The 18405-nt window shown below is 64.0% G+C and overlaps 2 protein-coding genes across 3 annotated transcripts in view; one reads left to right on the top strand and one right to left on the bottom strand.

Moving 5' to 3' along the window:
- Positions 1-202: 202 nt before the first annotated feature.
- IGFLR1 (IGF like family receptor 1) lies at positions 203-5243 on the top strand. The gene is made up of 8 exons (XM_032804722.2): positions 203-727; positions 1462-1796; positions 2083-2272; positions 2464-2569; positions 2699-2846; positions 2987-3100; positions 3703-3795; positions 3873-5243. Exons 1-8 carry the CDS (start codon positions 672-674, stop codon positions 4181-4183), a joined length of 1353 nt encoding a protein of 450 aa, XP_032660613.2. The 5' UTR covers positions 203-671; the 3' UTR covers positions 4184-5243.
- Positions 5144-18405, bottom strand: part of KMT2B (lysine methyltransferase 2B) — a 35989-nt gene continuing 22727 nt past the window's right edge. The window contains exons 13-37 of one of the 2 annotated variants that reach the window (XM_032804720.2): positions 18228-18323; positions 17987-18104; positions 17453-17566; positions 16884-17068; positions 16063-16155; positions 15800-15907; positions 15477-15550; positions 15238-15359; positions 14905-15011; positions 14486-14623; positions 12903-13061; positions 12559-12679; positions 12306-12384; positions 11600-11754; positions 10984-11202; positions 9279-10662; positions 8953-9051; positions 8764-8861; positions 8382-8519; positions 8132-8206; positions 7728-7905; positions 7363-7470; positions 7194-7277; positions 6823-6952; positions 5144-6198 (exon numbers count right to left, since the gene is read on the bottom strand). In XM_032804720.2, the coding sequence (XP_032660611.1) occupies positions 5923-6198; positions 6823-6952; positions 7194-7277; positions 7363-7470; positions 7728-7905; positions 8132-8206; positions 8382-8519; positions 8764-8861; positions 8953-9051; positions 9279-10662; positions 10984-11202; positions 11600-11754; positions 12306-12384; positions 12559-12679; positions 12903-13061; positions 14486-14623; positions 14905-15011; positions 15238-15359; positions 15477-15550; positions 15800-15907; positions 16063-16155; positions 16884-17068; positions 17453-17566; positions 17987-18104; positions 18228-18323 (4458 nt within the window). In that variant the 3' untranslated portion in view covers positions 5144-5922. The remainder of the gene's footprint in view (positions 6199-6822; positions 6953-7193; positions 7278-7362; positions 7471-7727; positions 7906-8131; positions 8207-8381; positions 8520-8763; positions 8862-8952; positions 9052-9278; positions 10663-10983; positions 11203-11599; positions 11755-12305; positions 12385-12558; positions 12680-12902; positions 13062-14485; positions 14624-14904; positions 15012-15237; positions 15360-15476; positions 15551-15799; positions 15908-16062; positions 16156-16883; positions 17069-17452; positions 17567-17986; positions 18105-18227; positions 18324-18405) is intronic. The other variant, XM_032804721.2, reaches the window with a different exon arrangement.

The raw sequence follows: 18405 nt of genomic DNA, 5'->3' as shown, positions 1-18405 counted from the left end.
AGACAAAAGACAAAAAATGTTCCCTCTGCACCTGCCCCATAAACTGCATCCCAAATTCGGAAGGTAAAAAGCTTTTCTCACCCCCCAGGAACTATAACAGACACAGGGGGATGGTGGGCCCAATGCTGAGATGCAACCACTGCTGGGGTGGGGCAGCCAGGGAACAGCCACACACAATGCCATACAGAGACAGCTTGCACGACACTGAGATGCAGCCACCTCTGAGGGCAGGGAACAGCTGCACAGTACCACCCCCAGGAGTGAAAGCTTTCCACTCCTTGAACTTCATTTTACCAAGAACCAGCTCACCGGTTCTCAGTCCTGCCCACACATCCTGAATGCCGTGGCATTTAATGTCATTGTCTTTTCCTGCACTCTCAGCCCCTGTATTTTGTCTAGATTCATCACCTGCAAGAATCTCAGAGCTGGCCATGTCTCAGCACCCGGTGAGCCATCCCCATGCGGTGTTATGTGCAGCTGTTCCCAAGTTACCCTGACTCAGACCTGGCTGCATCTCAGTGCCAGGTAGGGTGACCAGATGTTCTGATTTTAAAGAGACAGTCTCAATTTTGGGGGCTTTTTCTCATATAAGCTCCTATTACCCCATCACGATTTTTCACACTTGCTGTCTGGTCATCCTAGGCCCAGGCAAGCTGTAACCATGTGGTGTTATGTGTGGCTGTTCTCTGGCTGCCCCACTCCAGATGTGGCTGCATCGCAGCACCAGGTCCGCTGTCCCATCCGGTGTTACAAACAGCCATTCCCCAGCACCTATGTCTGGGTAATCCCCATGCGCTTGGTAGTGCTGAGTTGACTGGTTATATCTGCCTCAGCTGACTGCTGTTTTTCACGATGGCAGGAAGTGTGCAGGGTGGAGATGGGAAATGGGGGGCCGGCTGGGGGGGGGCAGCACCACGGAGTTCACAGACCTAACAGAGGTGAGCAGCGAAGCAAACACACGTGTAACTCGTCAGCCCAGACGACCGTGGAGGGACAGCAGGAAAGAGGATACACACGCTGGGTAGGGGTGAGAGCCTGGGAGACAGCTGGGGCTGGTAGAGTGGGGTATCAGAGGGGCACAGGTTGGTGGGGTTATGGAGGGTATGTGGGAAGGGGTACAGGCCAAAGGGGTGAGCTAGGGGGAGGGGTATGATTAGTGGGGTGGGGGCTGAAGCAGCCAGGGGGCCTGTGTGGAAGGAGTACAGGTGAGGAGGGGGGAGCTGGGGGTTTACAGGCAGCTAGCAGGGGGTGGGGTGGAGAATGAGGATTTAAGGACCTGGATGTGGTTGGGTTCAGGGTCAGCTAGTGGGGGTATCAGTAGGGCTGCGGCTGGGGGAGGGAGTAGCTGCGATGTGGGGGGTTACTGCCCCTGGCGCGCAGTGGGGTTGGGGTGAACTGGAAGATGTGGGGGGGTTGTAGGTGAACCCCACATCCCTCCTCCCCATGTTCTCCCCTCTCCAGGTCCCAGCACTTCCCAGCCCTCCCCCCAACACACACACACCCATGGTCCTTGCCATGCTGCTGCCCCTGCTGCTCTGCCTCCTGCCCAGCGCCCTGCTGCCCCCCGGCGCCTGCACTTCCCAGCCCTCCCCCCAACACACACACACCCATGGTCCTTGCCATGCTGCTGCCCCTGCTGCTCTGCCTCCTGCCCAGCGCCCTGCTGCCCCCCGGCGCCTGCACGACGGCCCGGAAGTCCCCGTCCAAGAAGTGCAGCTCCCTGCAGTTCTGGCACCAGGAGGCGCAGGCCTGCATCCCCTGTGAGAACGGCTACGCAAACAAAGTCCCACTGCACGGTGAGTGGGGGGGGGGGCTCAGCAGGGGGCACCATGCTGCAGGGCAGGGGGCTCACTAGGGGGTGCCGTGCTGTGGGATGAGGGGCCTGGTAGGGGGCACTGTGCTGTGGGGCAGGTGGTCAGCAGGGGGCCCCAGGGTGCGTGGGGGGGGTGTCTTGCTGCAGAGAGCAGGGTAGGGGGCACTGTGCTGTGGGGCAGGTGGTCAGCTGGGGACCCTGGGGTGTGTGCAGTGTGGGGCACTATGCCATGGGGCCAGGGGCTCTGACTCACTCTGCCGTCACCCCAGGACTGGAATTCACCGTGAACTGCGGCGTGAGGGACACAGGCGGCCGCTTCGCAACTCCCACCCGGGAGTGTCCATCCAAATCCTTCAACGATGGGCGATTCCTGCTGTGCCAGCCCTGCTCCCAGTGCCCGCCCGGCACCGAGCTCAGCCCCTGCACCCGCCTGCAGGACGCCCGGTGCTGCCCCCCCGGGTACGGCATGGACCCCCCTTGGCTAGAGCAGGGGCTGGGAGTCAGGGAGCTGGGTTCAATCCCTGGGCCTGGGAGGGGAGTGGGTCTAGTGGTTAGAGAGCTGGGGGCTGGGCACCAGGACACCTGAGTTCTCTACACGTGGGGGACGCTGCTCTTTGCCCTGTTTGACAAGGCTGCTCTCGGCTCCGCAGGCAGCGGCGGGGGCCGGATGGGAGGTGCCGGCCCCTGTGCTGCTTCCCCGCCGAGCAGTGTCACCCTGCGGTCCGGGCTGACATCGACTGCAACAGCCCAGCGAAGGTAGGTGCTGGGGGTGGGGAGCCAGGGTCAGTGGGGGGTGGGGGGGAGCCAGGACTCCTGGGTTCTGTTCGGATTTGGGCGGGGGGTGGCAGACGGGCTCATTCCCTCTTGCCTGGCTCTGCCTTTCAGGCTCCCGGTGCCGAGTCTGCTGCCTCCCTCCCGCCGTGCTGGCCTGGGTCCTCCACTTGGCTTCCGTCTGCAGAGGGACTGGGGAGCCCTACTTCGCCCCCCACCTCTGGGACCCCTGGAGCGCCCGAATCTTGCAGCGACACAGCAGGTACGTGGGGGCTGCCAGCGCCTCCTGCTGGGCCAGACCGGGGCTGGGAGCACGGGGAGCTCGCCCCACAGTGCCCCCTGCTGGCCAAGGCCAGAGTAGCCGGGCGCTGTCCCCGTGACCCACTGCCGCCCCCATTGCAGGCTATGGGGAATATGTCGCTCTTCTGACACTGCTGCTGCTGCTGGTGGTGGTGCTGCTGACTGGGGCCTTCGCCCTCCTTGTCTGGACAAAGCGTGGCTGGTGCCCCCACCAGGGTGAGTAGCCAGCCAGCCCCACAGCTGTCCTGCCCTACTGCCCCCCTTCTGCCAGGGCTGGAATAGAGCTAGGCTGACCCCATTCCCCAATTTTATAGGGACAGTCCTAATTTTTGGGTCGTCTTCTTATATAGGCTCCTATTACCCCCCACCCCCATCCCGATTTTTTGCACTTGCTGTCTGGTCACCTTAAATAGACCCCCAACTCCATCAAGCTTCTCCCCCACTGAGAGCCCTCCCAGAGAGCAGGTCCCAGCCACTGTCCATCAGGCTTCTCCCCCATCCTCCCCCCGCTCCCATTTTCATTGAGCTCCTGAGGCAGAGGCTGGGAGGACCAAGGGGTAGGGTCTGCTCTGTTCTGGGAGGATTGCCTTGGAAGAGTGGGAGGGGCCTCCCCCCCGCCAGGGAAGGGTTGCTCTAAGCACTACAAGCCCGAATGTCAGGGGCAATGCTTCTTGGGCAGCAGGTTGGGCCTAGCCTCAGGTGGGGGTGGTGAAGCTCTGCTCCAGGAGCAGCAGACAGAGTTTGGGTAGCTGCTCAGTACTCCCCTTAGGCTGGGGATCCAGGACCCCAACCCTCATCTCCCCCTCCTGTCCCTTCAGCCTCCAGCTCCATGGTTAAGCCCAATCTGCTGCTTCATCCCCAGAGTGCAGAGGAGACATCTGGCATCATAGCACCCACCATTGGCCATGCAGGTAGGTGTGGCTCCCTTCCCTCACCAGCCATGCCTACACACACCCTGTCCTAATCACCCCTGCTCTGTGCCCTACAGGCCTGTGGGGGGCACCACTGCAGCACCTGCTGGATGACCCGGATGTGCTAGAGGAGCTGATCATGCTGCTGGACCCTGAGGGCAAGGCCGGGGCAGGCACCCGGCACCTGGCTGCCCGGTACGGCCTCTCAGCCACCTGGATTGACTATGCCTATTCCCTGCGCAGCACGCGCAGTCCCCTGCGGGCCACCCTGGAGACAGTGGCTGCCCGCCAGCCTGATGCCACACTGGGGCAGCTGGCTGGGCTGCTGGCTGCCATGGGGCGCATGGATGCCCTACAGGTGCTGGAGGGGGTGCAGGTGGGGGTGTGAGGTGCATGCCTGGACTGACATGCAATGCCCCTGCCAGCCACAGGAAGGAAATGAGCCAGGACCTTGTTCACACTGCCCTCCAGTCTCTAGCTATGCCACCTCACTATCCCATCTATGCTCCTCCACAAGAATCACAAGGCAGCTGGGTTCTCAGCTGTCAGCCTCCCCCTGGGGGGGGGCAGGGGGAAATCCACCAAGAACTGTCAAGGAGTGTAGTTAGAGTGAAGACCAGGACACCTGGGTTGCCAGGTGGCTGGGGGCAGCTGTTAGAGCAGGCCTGGCCCCCACCACTGGAGGAGAGTTGACAGTCAATCAGGCAGAGGGGCTGCCCTCCCCCACCTAGTCTCAGCCTATGGTGCAGACAGTCACATCAAAGGGCAGCAAGAGGCACCTAAGCCACATTGGAGACCTTGACCCCACCCCCAGCCCAGGAGACAGTAACTGACTGATGCAGGACAGGAGCATCTGGTAACTGCCACACTGCAGCAACCCAGGGGGACAGCTTGCCCAGTACTGAGATGGGGAACAGCTGCACATAATGCCACATGGGGCCAGTCCCTGCAATGAACCTGGCCCGAGCAGCAGGCACACGCCCTGAAAGTGTCTAAGGAGTCAGCGGCCGCTGCCCAGTGGAACTCTGCCTGGAGGCGTGAGACTAGGGAGCAATGGGAATAGTTCCTACAGGCGCAGAGCACCCCCCTCGGCCAGCAGCCTCCTCCTGGGGTAACAGATGGTGACTGACCAGAGCCAGGTGGTAGTGGCTGGGGAAGCAGCAGGGAGCTGTGGCTGCCCCAGACCTGCGCCAACGGAAAAGCAGAGGCACTTCTGCAGAGCAGGGGCAGGCCTTTCCCAGCAGAGGGCAGTGTGCCCAGACCCCCTCTCAATCTCTGGGGGTCTGGGCATCTCCACAGAGCCCATTTCCCCCCTTCCCCTGCCACTGACCCAAGGAAGAGCGCAGCATGTGAAAATGGCCATTTATTTAAAATTATACCAACGGGGCGGGGCCGGGGGGCACAGGGCCGACTCACCGCTTTAAATAAAAAAGTGCATAGAAAATAAACAGGTTTAGAAACATCTGTACAAATATCTACAGGGTTGGGGGGGCTGCAGGGGGGCCTGCCCTGGCCCCCCAGCCCCCACTCACACCCTCCCCATACAAAAAGGAAAGCAGCCCCCAGGCCGGAGCTGGGAGTCCAGACTCAGGAGATGGGGGCTGGGCAATCTCACCCCCCAACACACACACACACACACACACACCTCATGCCTCTGCTAGTGCAGATCAGCAGGGGAGTCATTGTGCTCCCCTGCTCTGGGGCAAACCCCACTAGCCCAGCCCACATGGGGGGCTCTGAAAAAGGGGCAAGACCCTGTTCCCCAAGGGGCCTGCCCCAAGTCAAGTCTTGCTCCTCCCCACCCAGAAAAGGGGGGCACTTGAAGGGCAGGAGCCACAAGCTGCCCTGGAACCAGGGGTTGGGGGAGGGGTGAAGGAGGAGATCACAGCAGAGGAGTCCAGGGCACCAGGCCCTGCCCCCAGCACCAACGCTAGGGGCCCTTCCTCCCTAGGCCAATATCTGGGGGGATTGAGCAGCTGGGCTCCCTTGCTCCCCAAAAGCCCAGCACTGGGCTGCTGGGGGCCTGAAAGAGGGGAGGATCGGGGGGAGGTAGCAGGAAATCAGGGGGCTCTGGAGAGGGCTGATCCCAGCTCCCAAAGGCGGGCGCCCTAGGTAGAGCAGCAGGTGCTAGTTGAGGAACCGGCGGCAGCGCTTGGCCCCGCAGTTGCAGGGCAGCTTGGAGCCAGCGTCCTCGATAGGGAACTTGTAGTCGTAGGTGAGCTCCTCGCCGCGGAAGATGCGCCGCAGGGCAAAGATCACGATGTGCTTCTGCCCCTCCACGTGAATGACGCGCGAGTAGCAGTTGGGCTCGCACGAGTGGTTGATGAAGCGGGCGGCGTTGCCGTGCATCGTGGCATCCACCACATCGAAGTCGTCAATGCGGAACATGTAGCAGCCAATACCCTGGGGGGCGGGGGGAGATGGGTCACAGGGCACCCCATGGCCGCTGCTGGGGCTCCGAGCCAGCAACCCCCCTGGCCACCCCTCTCTTGCCCCCAGCAGCCCTCCCCGGCCACTCCTCCCCACTCCCTGGCCACCAGCCACCCCTCTCCTGCCCCCTGCAACAACCCCTCCTGATCCACCAAGCCAGCAACCCAGCCCTAGCAACCCCCCGGCCGCTCCTCCACACCCCCCGGGCGCCAGCCACATGTCTCCTGATCCCCTGAGCCAGCAACCCAGTCCCAGCAACCGCCAGGCTGCTCCTACCCACCCCCTGGCCACTAGCCACCCCTCTCCTGCCCCCAGCAACCCCCCTCCTAGGCAACAACCCAACTCAACAGCTGCTCCTCCCACAAGCCTGCGACCCACCCCCAGTAACCCACCCCCACAGCTACTCCTGCCCTCCCCAGCCAACAACCTGCCCCTAGCAATCCCCACAAGCTGGCAGCCCACTCCCTGCAACGCCCACAGCCCGTCTCCACCCCCACAGAGCAGCTCCCCTCCTGCCCTCAGCCCCGATGGACCAGCCCCCCACACCCAGATGGAGCCTTTTAGCAGCACAGCTCCCCCAACCCAGCCCCGCCGCACCTTGCCATCGTAGTACTTCTCGCGCTTGTCGGTCAGCACTGAGCGGATGACGATGCCCGAGTACTCGATGACCATCTCGCCCGCATCGATGGTGCGTTTGCAGAACAGCCCGCGCCCATGGATGGCCGATCTGGGGGGGACACAGGGTCAGCGCCGGGGCCAGGCCTGGGATCACAGCAGCACATGGGGTGGAGGGGGCAGGTAGCACGAGCCAAGCAGCAAGTGTCCCCAGGGCAAACAGCAGAGTGAGTGGGGGCAGCAGCTGCAGCCAGATGCCTATTTCTGCCTCCCTGTACATTGCCGTGTAAGAGCGGGGCCATATGCCAGGGCTTGGGATTGGCTGGGGGTGCTGGGGGGGGAGGGGCCATTACCTGTACACACCCACAGCCTCCTTGGAGGTTCTCTTGAGGTGCCGGAAGCGCATGGCCATGGGCAGCTCCAGGCTGGTGGCTCGTCTGGGGAGAGCAGGAGACAAGAGCAGATCAGAACTGAACCTGCCTGGGTTCAGAACCCAGGAGTCCTGGCTCCCTGCACCATTACCTGGTGGATTTCAGCTGCACCTCATCCTCCTCCTCATCATAGGTGCCACCCTCGGGCAGTGTGCGGTGCTGCGACGCCAGGAAGTTGAACATGTCAAAGGTGCATTTCCTGGCAGGGGGCGGGAGAGCAGGATTAAAGCACCATTGATCCCTCCCCTATTCCCACCCACATCCCTGCCTGGATCAACTCTGCACCCCCCCACCGACCCCCATCCCGTTCCTGACAGACACCTCACCCTCCTACCAGCCAAGTCTCCAGCCCCACTCCCAACAGCATCCTCACGCCAGGCTGCATCTCCAGTCCGAGGTGTCTCCCCCGCCCCCGTGACTGGACTTGCCCAACTCAGGTACACATCTCTGCCCCACCTGACATAGACCTCAGCCCGGGCGCAGCCACTGGGGTTCAGGGGCAGTGGTTCCTCCTCCTCCTCGTGCTGGTGGTAGCGGAACTTGTACTTGTGGCAGGACTTGGCTCCGTGCAGCTGCTCCACCAGGAAGGTGACGGCGTCGTGGTGCATGCCCAGCAGGCGCACCCCATTCATGCCTGGGGAGACCCCCCCCCCCCCACACACACACACATCAGAAACCAGCATGGCCATGAGCCCCACCCTCTCCCCTAGGAATCCTGGCTCCTGGGCCCTTTCCCCCCACCCCTGCTCTAACCACAAGCCCCACTCCTGCCCAGAACCAGGGAGAGAACCAAGGAGTCCTGGCTCCCAGCCCTCCTGCTCTAGCCCACAAGACCTCAGGCCAAGGCTCCCGACACTCACCAGCAAAGGACAGGTGCTTGAGGCGGGCGTTGGCTCGTGCCTCCTGTACTTTCTCAATCACAGCCTTCCAGGCACCTGGAGGGAGAGCAAGAGAGAGCATGAGCCCCTGGGCTGCCTGGCACTCCCCCAGCCCTATGCCCTGCCCCTCCCTCCCCCAAGCCAGCCAGTCCTCTCCAGTAAGGACTGCTCAGAGCCAGCGCCCCCTGGAGGGGAAAGGTCCCGTGTCCCATGCGGCCATCCAACCCCATACCATCGATACTGTCCGCCTGCACGCTGAGCCCATCCTCACTGCTGATCTCGAAACGTAGGTGCGGCTGGCTCTTGGGTGGCGCCTCATTCTCCTTATCCTCGCAGTACAGGGTGTCCTCATCAGAGCTCGACAGCTCCCCTGGGGGCAGAGAGTCAGAATGGGGCAGGGCAGATGACGGCTGGCCCTGGCTCACGTCTCCACAAAGAGGGATGGGCACCCTGCTCCAATCCCAGGTCCCACTCTGCCCCCCAGCCAAGCCCTGCAGCACAGTATCCCCCAAACCCCCTCAGAGCAGGCCATGATGCCCCAACCTCCCCACAGCACCACCTCCCTCTGCCTTGCTCCTTGTGGCACAGCCCCATGCTGCCCACCCGGGCGATACCTGTGTAGCGATGCCACGTGGGCTCCGGCAGAGGCTCCAGGCTGGGATCCGGCATGCGAGGGCTGCCCTCCAGGGCCAGAGAGGGACCCGAGGGTGACCTGCAGTGGGCAGACAGAGGATGCTCAGCACAGCTGGCCCACCAGCTAGGAAGGTGGGACACGGTGGGGAGCCGGCAAGCCTCACACTTACCCTGTGCTGCCCCCATCGCTCAGCTCCGCCTGCTCCTTCCGTGCTACCAGCTCCAGGACACTCTTCACTGAGGGAGTCTTCATCCGCACCCGGCCGGGCCTGCAATGCCAGCACAGCAGGGGGTTTAGGAGGCAGGCAGTGGTGACTGTGGGGCCCTGGCAGAGCAGGGCAGCCCAGGGGCGGGACAAGAGCGGGCTGTGGGTTGAGATTGAGGGGCAACAGCAGAGCTTTGGGGGGCAGGGCTGAGGCACCCCATGACAGAGCTGACACGCCCTTACAGGGAGACATGCACTGCTCCCCACAGTTCAGGGGGTGGGGTCACCTACCCGGGGCCCTGCAGGGGGCTGGCGAAGCCGTTCCTGCTCTGCCTGTCGGGGGCACCAGCTGGCGACGCAGGGGGCAGCGGCTCCTCATCTTCCTCCAGCTTGGGCCTCTTGGGGGGGGCACCAGCAACAGCAGAAACCCTCTTGGCACTGCTGGGGAACTGGTGGGGGTGCGGCTGGGGCGGGGAGACAGGCAGGTGGAGCAGACCTGAGTTGAGGGCCAGGCGCTGCAGCAGACAGGGCTGAGACAGTCCCAGCGAGGGCGTGACCAGGGCTGAGGGGCCCAGGGTGAGCTGCCCCCCAGCACCTGACGGCTGCAGCACATTCACCATGGGCACCATGCTGAGAACTGGCGCTCGGATGGTCCACGTGGGCACTGGGCTCCTGGCCACGCCGAGCGGGGCCGCGGCACGGAAGATCACTGTGCCCAGGCTGGCTGGGTGTTGCGGGGGCAAAGCCGGGCCTGGCTTGGCAGGGGCACCCGGCCCCTCCAGGCCGCCCCCCACCGGCGCCTCCTCCCCACCCTGCATCTTGACAAACACCTGTCCCAGCTTGTTGACCAGAATGACCTTGGAGCCAGGCTTGGGGGGAGCAGGCGCCTCGGGGCCCAGCACCCGGACACCCGGGCTGCCTGGCACCCAGCCCAAGGCACGGGCTGGCTCAGGCACGGGGCCTGCCTCGCTGCCATTCACACTGGGCTCCGGGGCCTTGCCCTCGCCCAGGTTCTTCAGCACAAAGTCCACAATCTCTGAGGGCAGGTCCTCAGGTGGGGGGGCAGGGCTAGCCAACACCTGCTCCACCCCTGGCTCCACCCGCTTGCCATTGGCACCCCGCCCCTCACCCTCCCCATCATCCACCCCATCCAGCTGGTCGATGTGGGGCAGCGGCAGGTCCAGTGGAAACGGCGCCAGGTCCAGCTCCCGTGTCACCACTCTGCGGGGGAAGTGGAAGTAGCGCCCAGTGCCCCCGGCCCCTTCCTCCTCTTCATCTTCGTCGCTGGGGCCGGCCAGGGGCAGACCAGGTGAGGAGCAGGGCCCCCGCCCCTCGCCCCCCTCATGGAAGGTCTCATCCAGCAGGCTGTCGTCGAACTCCAGGTCCGAGACGTTGAGCTCGTCGAAGGCCAGTTCAGGGGGCAGTGCCGGGGGGGAGGTAGGTGGGCCGGGTCTGGCTGAGGTAGAGGGGTGCTGTGGGCTGCTCCCTGGGGGAGCGGCTCCTGCCCTGAGAGAGGTGGGGCCAAGCGGCCGAGTCCTGGCGGGTCGTGGGGGGGAGGGGGCCCAGCGAGGGGGCGGGCGCGATGAGAGGGGGCTGTGGCGCCGGGGGCGGCGCAGTGGTGTGAAGTCCGGGTCACCCACTGTCAGGATGTGGTGGGCCATGGACGACGTGCTGCCTGGGAGGGGAGACGAGGGGTGAGATACTGGCACCAGGTGCGGGGGGACCCGCGCATGCCCCTCCTAGACAGGATCAGACCGCCAGCCTCCAGAAAGTCTCTCTCAACCCCCTTGCCCACAACACCCTCCTCATCACAAACCCCACACACTGCATCCCAGAATCCCCTGGGCCACAACTCACCCCCCTCCCCGCCATACTCACACCCAGTTTGCCTCCCAGAATCATTTGAGAGGCTGGGCCATGAGCAGCAGCGCACCTTTCTCCCTCCCGCCATAGGGCAGCTGGCTCTGCCCCTCACAGCCAGGCAAGAGGCACTTACTGGGTGACGGCAGCGGCCGGGAGGAGACCCCGGCCAGGGGCCGGCGCGTCGGCGAGTAGTTGGGCACTTTGATGCGGGCTCCGGCCAGGGAGCGGGGCACAGAGGCGGTGGCCGACTCAGGGGGAGGCAGGGGCCCCGGGTTGCGGGAAGGTGAGTGGCATTCTGGTGCCAGCATGGCAGGTACTGTGCCCGGGAGGTGTGAGTCCCCGAGGTGAGCATCTGAAATGGGAGCAAAAACAACACACTAGCTAGAGCGGGGAGCCCCGTTTGCACGGCCTTGGAGACAGCACCGGGACACGTGCCTGGCGTGGAGATGCAGTCACCTCTGGGGCAGGGCTGCTGGGAAACAGCTGCACTTAACGCCACACTTTGAGCTGAAAGGAGTCTCCCCTATCTGCAGTAGCAGTGGGTCTTTTATCCTCTGCCAGGGTGAGAGGACAGCTCTCAGGTAGGACATAGGGGCTGGTGCACCAAGGACAGCCCCGCCCCCAAGGAAGGGAGCGCCCGGCCCAGAACCGCCCTGGCTTGTGCAGGGCCCACAGAGCTCCTTTATGGGGTGGCAGAATACCTCCTCACTCAACCCCAACAGGGTCAGCCCCCCGCTCCCACCCTTCACCTGTGGCAGGACTGTGCGCGATGGTCCGGTTCTCCTCCTGCCCCCCCAGCAGGTCTGGCTCCTTCTGGCTCAGCTGGGGCCGGCACTCCAGGATTCGGCACTTGTACCAGCAGCGCCTTCGGGCATCTACCGTGCTCCAGTACAGCCGGGTACACCTGGCAGGAGAGAGCAGCTGGTCAGTTGTCAGAGCATGGCCACGGAGCCCTGGCACTGCCCAGAGCCACCTGAGCTCTGGGACAACACAAGCCGGAGACCTCATGCCAAGCCCAGCCACAGGTGTCTGGCTAAAGCAACTCCCCGAAAGCTGGCCGGCCCAGGTTGCTGCACCATGCCCTGGCCATCTCTCCCACTGTTTGCCCCCTCCCGGATGGTGTAGCCAGTGAGTGCAATGCCCCTGCCAGGGCACCATCCCACAGGCTGGATGCCTGTGCTCCCAGCAGGAGCGGCCAGACGGGTCTCCACGTTGGCGGGTCAGCACCATACTCATCCTCACCACCCTTCCCTCGTGCTGCTAGTTCAACCCTCCCCTGGCCACTCCAGCATGGCCCCAGCTGCCCGCTTGGCCCCCCCAAAGAGGGGAATGGGGGGCTGGAAATTGGGGTGGGATACACAGGCAGCCCCAGGATAGGGGGAGATCCACCCCTGTAGCACACGCACCGCATGGCAAGGAGCCGGGGGAGCCCTGCGCCAGGGGCCAGATACTCACTGGTAGCCGACAGGGAAGAGACGTCCCTCGCACTCTGACAGGTCCGTCAGCAGCCCCAGACTGTCAATCTTGATGGAACCTAGAACAGGAGACAAGGCAAGGGCGTCTGCATGCACCTGGGGCCAGATGGGAGCTGGAGCCTCGTGGAGGGGGAGGCCACATGCCCCATTCCCCACCCCACCCCGCCAGTCCTCTGCTGTGGGGCCATATGAGAGTTGGCGCCTCCTAGGAGAGAGAAGCCCCCTGCACTCACCGATCATCATGTTGACAGTGTCAGGTTCGAGGCCAACCATGAATTTTCTCTTGAAGCTGATGCCCTCAAAGTCCACGTAGACTCGGCGCAGCACGTCGAACCCGTCCTCGGTGACGATCTCCTGGGGTGGGCGGGGGGACGGGTCAGCAGTGCGCCCATGCCTGGGAGCAGCTTTGCGGGGACACCCCCCCCCCGCCAGGGTCAGCCTGGCCATAGGGACCCCCCTAAACACACCATGGGGCCCCAGCCCTCAATCTCCAGCGGGGATAGCGCCCCATAGTCCAACCCACCTGGCTTGCAACCCATAGCCCCGCCCCACAGGGGCCCCCGGCATGACCCCTCACCGTCCCATCCAGCAGGTCCGTGTGCTTCTGGCAGAAAACCTTCTTGTCCTCCTGGAAGGTGCAGTGGCGCAGGCGGGCACACATGAAGTGGTAATTGCTGAGACAGGCCGACAGGCAGCAGCCCACCGTGGCGCCGGTGCGCTGGCAGTGCTCGCAGCGCTGGGGGCACAGGGGGGGGTAAGGGGGCAGTGCTCGCAGCCTGGCCTGTGCCAGTGCAGAGGGCAAACAGCCAGCCCTGCACCCCCCCTTCCCTGTCTCCAGCCAACCCCTGCCGAACCCACCTGCCTGAAGCCAGCCAGTCCTGCCAACCTATGCCGCACCCCTCCGTGGCCTTGCTTGAAGCCAGCCAGCCCACCCCACACCCTGTCTCCAGCCTGCCCCACACCCCTTGCCCAGCCTGCAGCCAGACCCTACCTCCAGCCCCCTCCCCCCCACATCCAGCCAGCCCCATGTCCACTGGTGCCCTGCAGTTCCCAGGAAAGTAATCCTGCACACCTGCTTCAATGAGGTAGGCAAGGAGCAGCTGAGACACACACATGCACCTAGCACACCCTCAGGGAGTGGCGGAGCTCATTTCTAGTTCAGACCCATCTTTTTAAAAAGAGAACTTTAGGTAGGGTTAACGTACATCTGTATTTTCCCAGACATGTCAGGCTTTTTGGTTCTTAAATCGCCATCCAGGAGGAAAATACAGACGTATGGTAACCCAATTGGTACAAAAAATACATACTGTGGCAGAACTTTTTCTAGGGAACCAGTTGCTAAGAAATGAAAGGTTTTTTTCCCCACATTTTCCCCCCCTCCCAGTCATCCCTGCCGGGGCCCCACCGAAAATGTTCGAATTGGGCCCCGCACTTCCTAAAGCCGGCCCTGCCAGACGCGGCCAGGATTCAAAGGGCTCTGGGCTGCCTACAGCTGCGGGGAGCCCTGAGCCCTTTAAATCTCAGCCACGGCTGGGAATCAAAGGGCTCTGGGCTGCCCGCAGAGATTCCCGGCCACGGTTGAGATTTAAAGGGCTCAGGGCTCCCCGCTGCCACGGGCAGCCCAGAGCCCTTTGAATCCCGGCGGCGGCTCCAGCAGATGGGCTGGGACTGGGATTTAAAGGGCTCGGGCTCCCCTCAGCAGCAGAAGCTCTGGGCCCTTTAAATCCCTGCCCTAGCCCCGCAACGCTCCAGGTTCCCCCAGCTGCCGGAGCCCCAGGCCCTTTAATTTGACCCTGAGGGCTCCTAGCCACCTCTTCAGCTGGGAACCCCTGGTGGGCCCTCCCCACCCCCAACCATCCTTTTTGGCCCATAGCTGTTTTGTGGGCAGCGCTGGGGAAGGAGAGTTTGTTTCTGCAGGGCTTGGCTGGGCGGTGCTGGGGCGGGATGTTTCCACTGGGCTGGGAGGTCCTGGGGGGGCGGGGGGGGCGCGGGTGTTTCCGTGGGGTTTCAGCCCTCAGCTGTTTTCTTTGGAGTAATGTGGCCCTTGCCACTTTACGAGTTGTGCAGGCCTGCCCTAGGCCATACCCCTGCCAGCACCTCAGCCCTGCCCCCTCACCCTGCCAGGGCCAACCCCCTTCCTGCAGGGACCTGCCCCCTCACCATCTGGCGCCCTCGCACCACGGCGGCATGCACGTTCTTCAGGGACCCGTCGTTCTCCTCAAAGACCTCGGCCGACCAGATGGCGCAGTTGACGTGGGTCCACTCATTCTGGCCGATGTACAGGAGCCGCCCTGCATCCTGGGGAGGGGTGGGAAGTGAGGGGGACAGGGTCAGCATCACCAGCCAGCAGGGAGAGCAAAGGGCAAAAACTGGGTTCTGTCCCAGGTCACCGCTGGAGGAGTCTTGGCTCCCAGCCCTCGCTGCTTCAACCATTAGCCCCCACTCCCCCTACCCCGAGCAGGGGACTGAACCCAGGTGTCCAAGCCCTATATGCCACGCTCCCTTGGACCCCCATTGGCCCAAGGCCGCACGTTCAAGGGCTGACGGCTCCCCCAGCCCTGGTGCAGGCCAGGCCTTACCTTGGAGGGGGTGTCTCCGTACTGAAGGCACAGGGCACACTGACGCTTGTCCTCAGCACTGCTGCCCAGCCCCTGCTTCGCCAGCACCACCTCCTGGCCCTTCCCACCTGCAGGGAGAGGGGGTGAGAGCTGCTGGGGGCAGAGACCTGATGGCATGGAGGGGGTGTGGGGATAGGAGAGAGGCCCTAGCAATACACATGGAGAGGGATTACTGAGTTCCTTCCCCTACACCACGTACCCACCCAGCAGCTGGCCAAACTCCCAGACCCCACTCCCCTCCCAGAGCTGTGGATAGAACACAGGAGTCCTGGCTCCCAGCTCCCCTGTACTCACTGGTGCCCATGGCTCCGGGTGCCAGCTGGCCGTTCTCGGTGGCGCTGGGCTCCTCGGGCCGGCGCCACTGTGCATACATGTGGTCGGAGGACGGGGGAAGCACGGCATCAGGCAGCATGCCACTGGGGGGGGCAGAGTAACAGCGTGACGGCAGGGGAGCTGGAGCCCCGGGAGTCCCACAAGCCCTCCCAGAACCCCACAATGTCCCTACTGCCCATACCCCTTTCCCCGGTACTCACTTGGGAAGGCAGCTGCGCCGCTGCCAGCGCTTGGCATCCTGTGCATTGAACCAGCTGAATGAGCGCGCCATGAGCTGCAGGAGAGAGCTGAGTGGTGGGGGCTTGCCACATCCACAGGGTCCCCCAACCACCCACCTGGGGCCCTGCCCACCGCTGCCACCCCCACCGCCCAGCATCCACCCCCCTGGGGCCCTGCCCACCGCTGCCACCCTCAGCCAGACCCACGGGGGGCCCAGCTGACCTGGAATCCTATCTCACGCCCCATGCTGGGTGCATACCATGTGCAGTGCCCCCCGTGTGCCCCTGGTGCTCCCCTGCGGTACCTCAATGTAAAGCGCCTTGACGGAGGAACTGCCCTGCTCCTCCTCGAGGCCCTCACGCTCCTCCAGGTGCTGCAGCAGGATGCCCACCACGTCCTCGCTGAACGCGTGCTGGGGGGAGAGTGACCGTGGGGGCAGGGCCTAACCACTCTCCCACCCTACCCACCACCCACTCCAAGCCCCCCCTGCACTGCTGCGCCCCCCATCTCCCTTGCCTCCATCCCTAAGGCTCCATCAGTGCCCCGCACAACCCGCGGCCCCCTCACCACGGAGCTGTAGTGGCCCTGTTCGAAGAGCTTGCTGACTGTGCGCAGGTTGCAGGGTTGCCGGTGCACCTTCACGCCGTCATCTGGGCAGCACTGCGGGGAGACAGGCGTCAGCACCCCAGAAAGCCACGGGCTGCTGGCGGGGGAGGGTCTGTTCCCTGCCCCAGACCAGGATCCCCCCGCACAGGCTGAGACTGATCCGCCTGGCACCCAGAAACACACGTCCGCACAATCAGCTCCCAGCCAGCGAGGGCACCAGACAGTGTCACTGCAACAACATGGACTAACAGGAAAGGGAGGCTAGGATCCAGGACACCTGGGTTCTAACTCCCACTCCTCCCACCTCGCTGGGAGGGGTAAGGGGACTTGCGGATCCCAGGGGTGTTGGGAGGGGAATGGGGCCTGGGAGGTTAGAGCAGGGGGATGCTGGGAGCCAGAGGCTGAGGTCTCTCCTGGCTCCGGGCCATACCTGAACACACTGCAGCAGGGGCGCGGCATGCTGGGAGGGGAATGGGGACTGGGGGGTTGGAGCGGGGGACGCTGGGAGCCAGGGGCCGAGGTCTCTCCTGGCTCTGGGCCATACCTGGACACACTGTGGCAGGGGCTCAGCATGCTGGGAGGGGAATGGGAACTGGGGGGGGTTGGAGCAGGCGACGCTGGGAGCCAGGGGCCGAGGTCTCTCCTGGCTCCGGGCCATACCTGGACACACTGTGGCAGGGGCTCAGCATGCTGGGAGGGGAATGGGGACTGGGGGGGTTGGAGCGGGGGACGCTGGGAGCCAGGGGCGAAGGTCTTTCCTGGCTCCAGGCACAGGGCCGTACCTGGGCACACTGTAGCAGGGGCTCGGCGTGCTGGGAGGCCATCATCCCCTGCAGTACATTGCGCAGCCCCTTGCACCGCTCCGAGGTGAGGACATCCCGCCACTTGGCCTTGTCGCTGCCAGAGCAGGGCTGGCAGGTGTAGACCACGTTCTCTGGCAGGCTGGACAAGATCTCATAGTCCTCGTCTGGGGAAAGAGCAAAGCAGCTCAGGTCAGGCAGCCCCAGCCCCAGCCCCATGCAGCCTCCCATTCCTGGGGCAGGGAGCGCATGGGCCAGCCATGCCCAGTGAAGCAGGGCCAGGGCTTAGATGGCAGCCCAAGGCAAAAGAGGTGTGCAGCAGATACTGAGGGAACACACTAAGGGGAGCTGTGCCGAAGGGGGCAGGGCTCTCCCCAGCCAGCAGGGCCAGCCCCGATGCCCCTGGGCAGCACTAGAGAGCACTGTGGGAGTGTTATGCTGCAGGGGTCAGGGTGGGGGCACTAGGGGGTGCTGTGCTGCAGGGCTCTCCCCAGCCATCAGGGCCAGCCCCGAGACCCAGCACAGCTCGCTGGGCAAGTCCCCAGACTGACCTGAGAGCCCCTCGCATTTGGCATGAACCCAGTGCTCGCACTTAGCGCATTGCATCATCTTGCTCTCGTAGTCGTTGTCCTCGTAGCAGTGAGAGCAGATGGGGCAGTAGTTACCTGGGAGGCAGAGGAGTTAGTGCTGCACACGGGGCCAGCACCCCCAGAGGGAACAGGCCCCAAGCCCCATTCCACACCCCGAGCCAGCATCCTGCCCTGGGGCTGGATGGGAGCCTGTGTCCTCTGGAGGGGAAAGGCCCCATACCCCATTCCCTGCCCGCCGAGCCAGACAGTCCCCGCCCTGGGCCTGGATGGGAGCCTGTGTCACCTAGAGGGGAAGGGCCCCACGCCCCATTCCCTGCCCGCCGAGCCAGCCAGTCCCCACTCTGGGCCTGGATGGGAGCCTGTGTCACCTAGAGGGGAAAGGCCCCACGCCCCATTCCCTGCCCCCCAAGCCAGTCAGTCCCCACCCTGGGCCTGGATGGGAGCCTGTTCACCTACAGGGGAAAGGCCCCGTGCCCCATTCCCCACCCCACACACCTCTGTCATAGAGCAGGGAGCAGGGGGGGCAGAGGCTGTAATCGTGGGACCACTCTGTGTCCCAGTTCTTCCCTGGGGCAGCCCCACAGCTCTTGCAGCGGATGCAGGCAGAGCAGATCTAGGAACCAACAAGAGCATTAGTGTGGGGGGAACCCCTCCCCTACAAGCCCTGCCCCCACCAATCCCAGGATAGACCCCACCCCCATCCTCCACCCTGGCATGACCCTGCCCCTGTGCTCACCCAGCCCCGCTTCTTGCGGATGGGCTTGCTGGGGTAGTTGGGGCCCAAGCAGGCTGGGTGGTAGCAGTTGCGGCAGCGCTCACACTCCAGCAGTGGCTGTGACAGGGCAGAAAGGAGAAGGCAGGTGAGACAGAGAGATGGATTCTACCCCCTCCCATTCCCCCCCCCCCCCCCCCCC

Source organism: Chelonoidis abingdonii, chromosome 11, assembly GCF_003597395.2.
Source record: "Chelonoidis abingdonii isolate Lonesome George chromosome 11, CheloAbing_2.0, whole genome shotgun sequence".
NCBI classification, from domain to species: Eukaryota; Metazoa; Chordata; order Testudines; family Testudinidae; genus Chelonoidis; species Chelonoidis abingdonii.
This window is presented reverse-complemented; position numbering and strand designations above follow the sequence as displayed.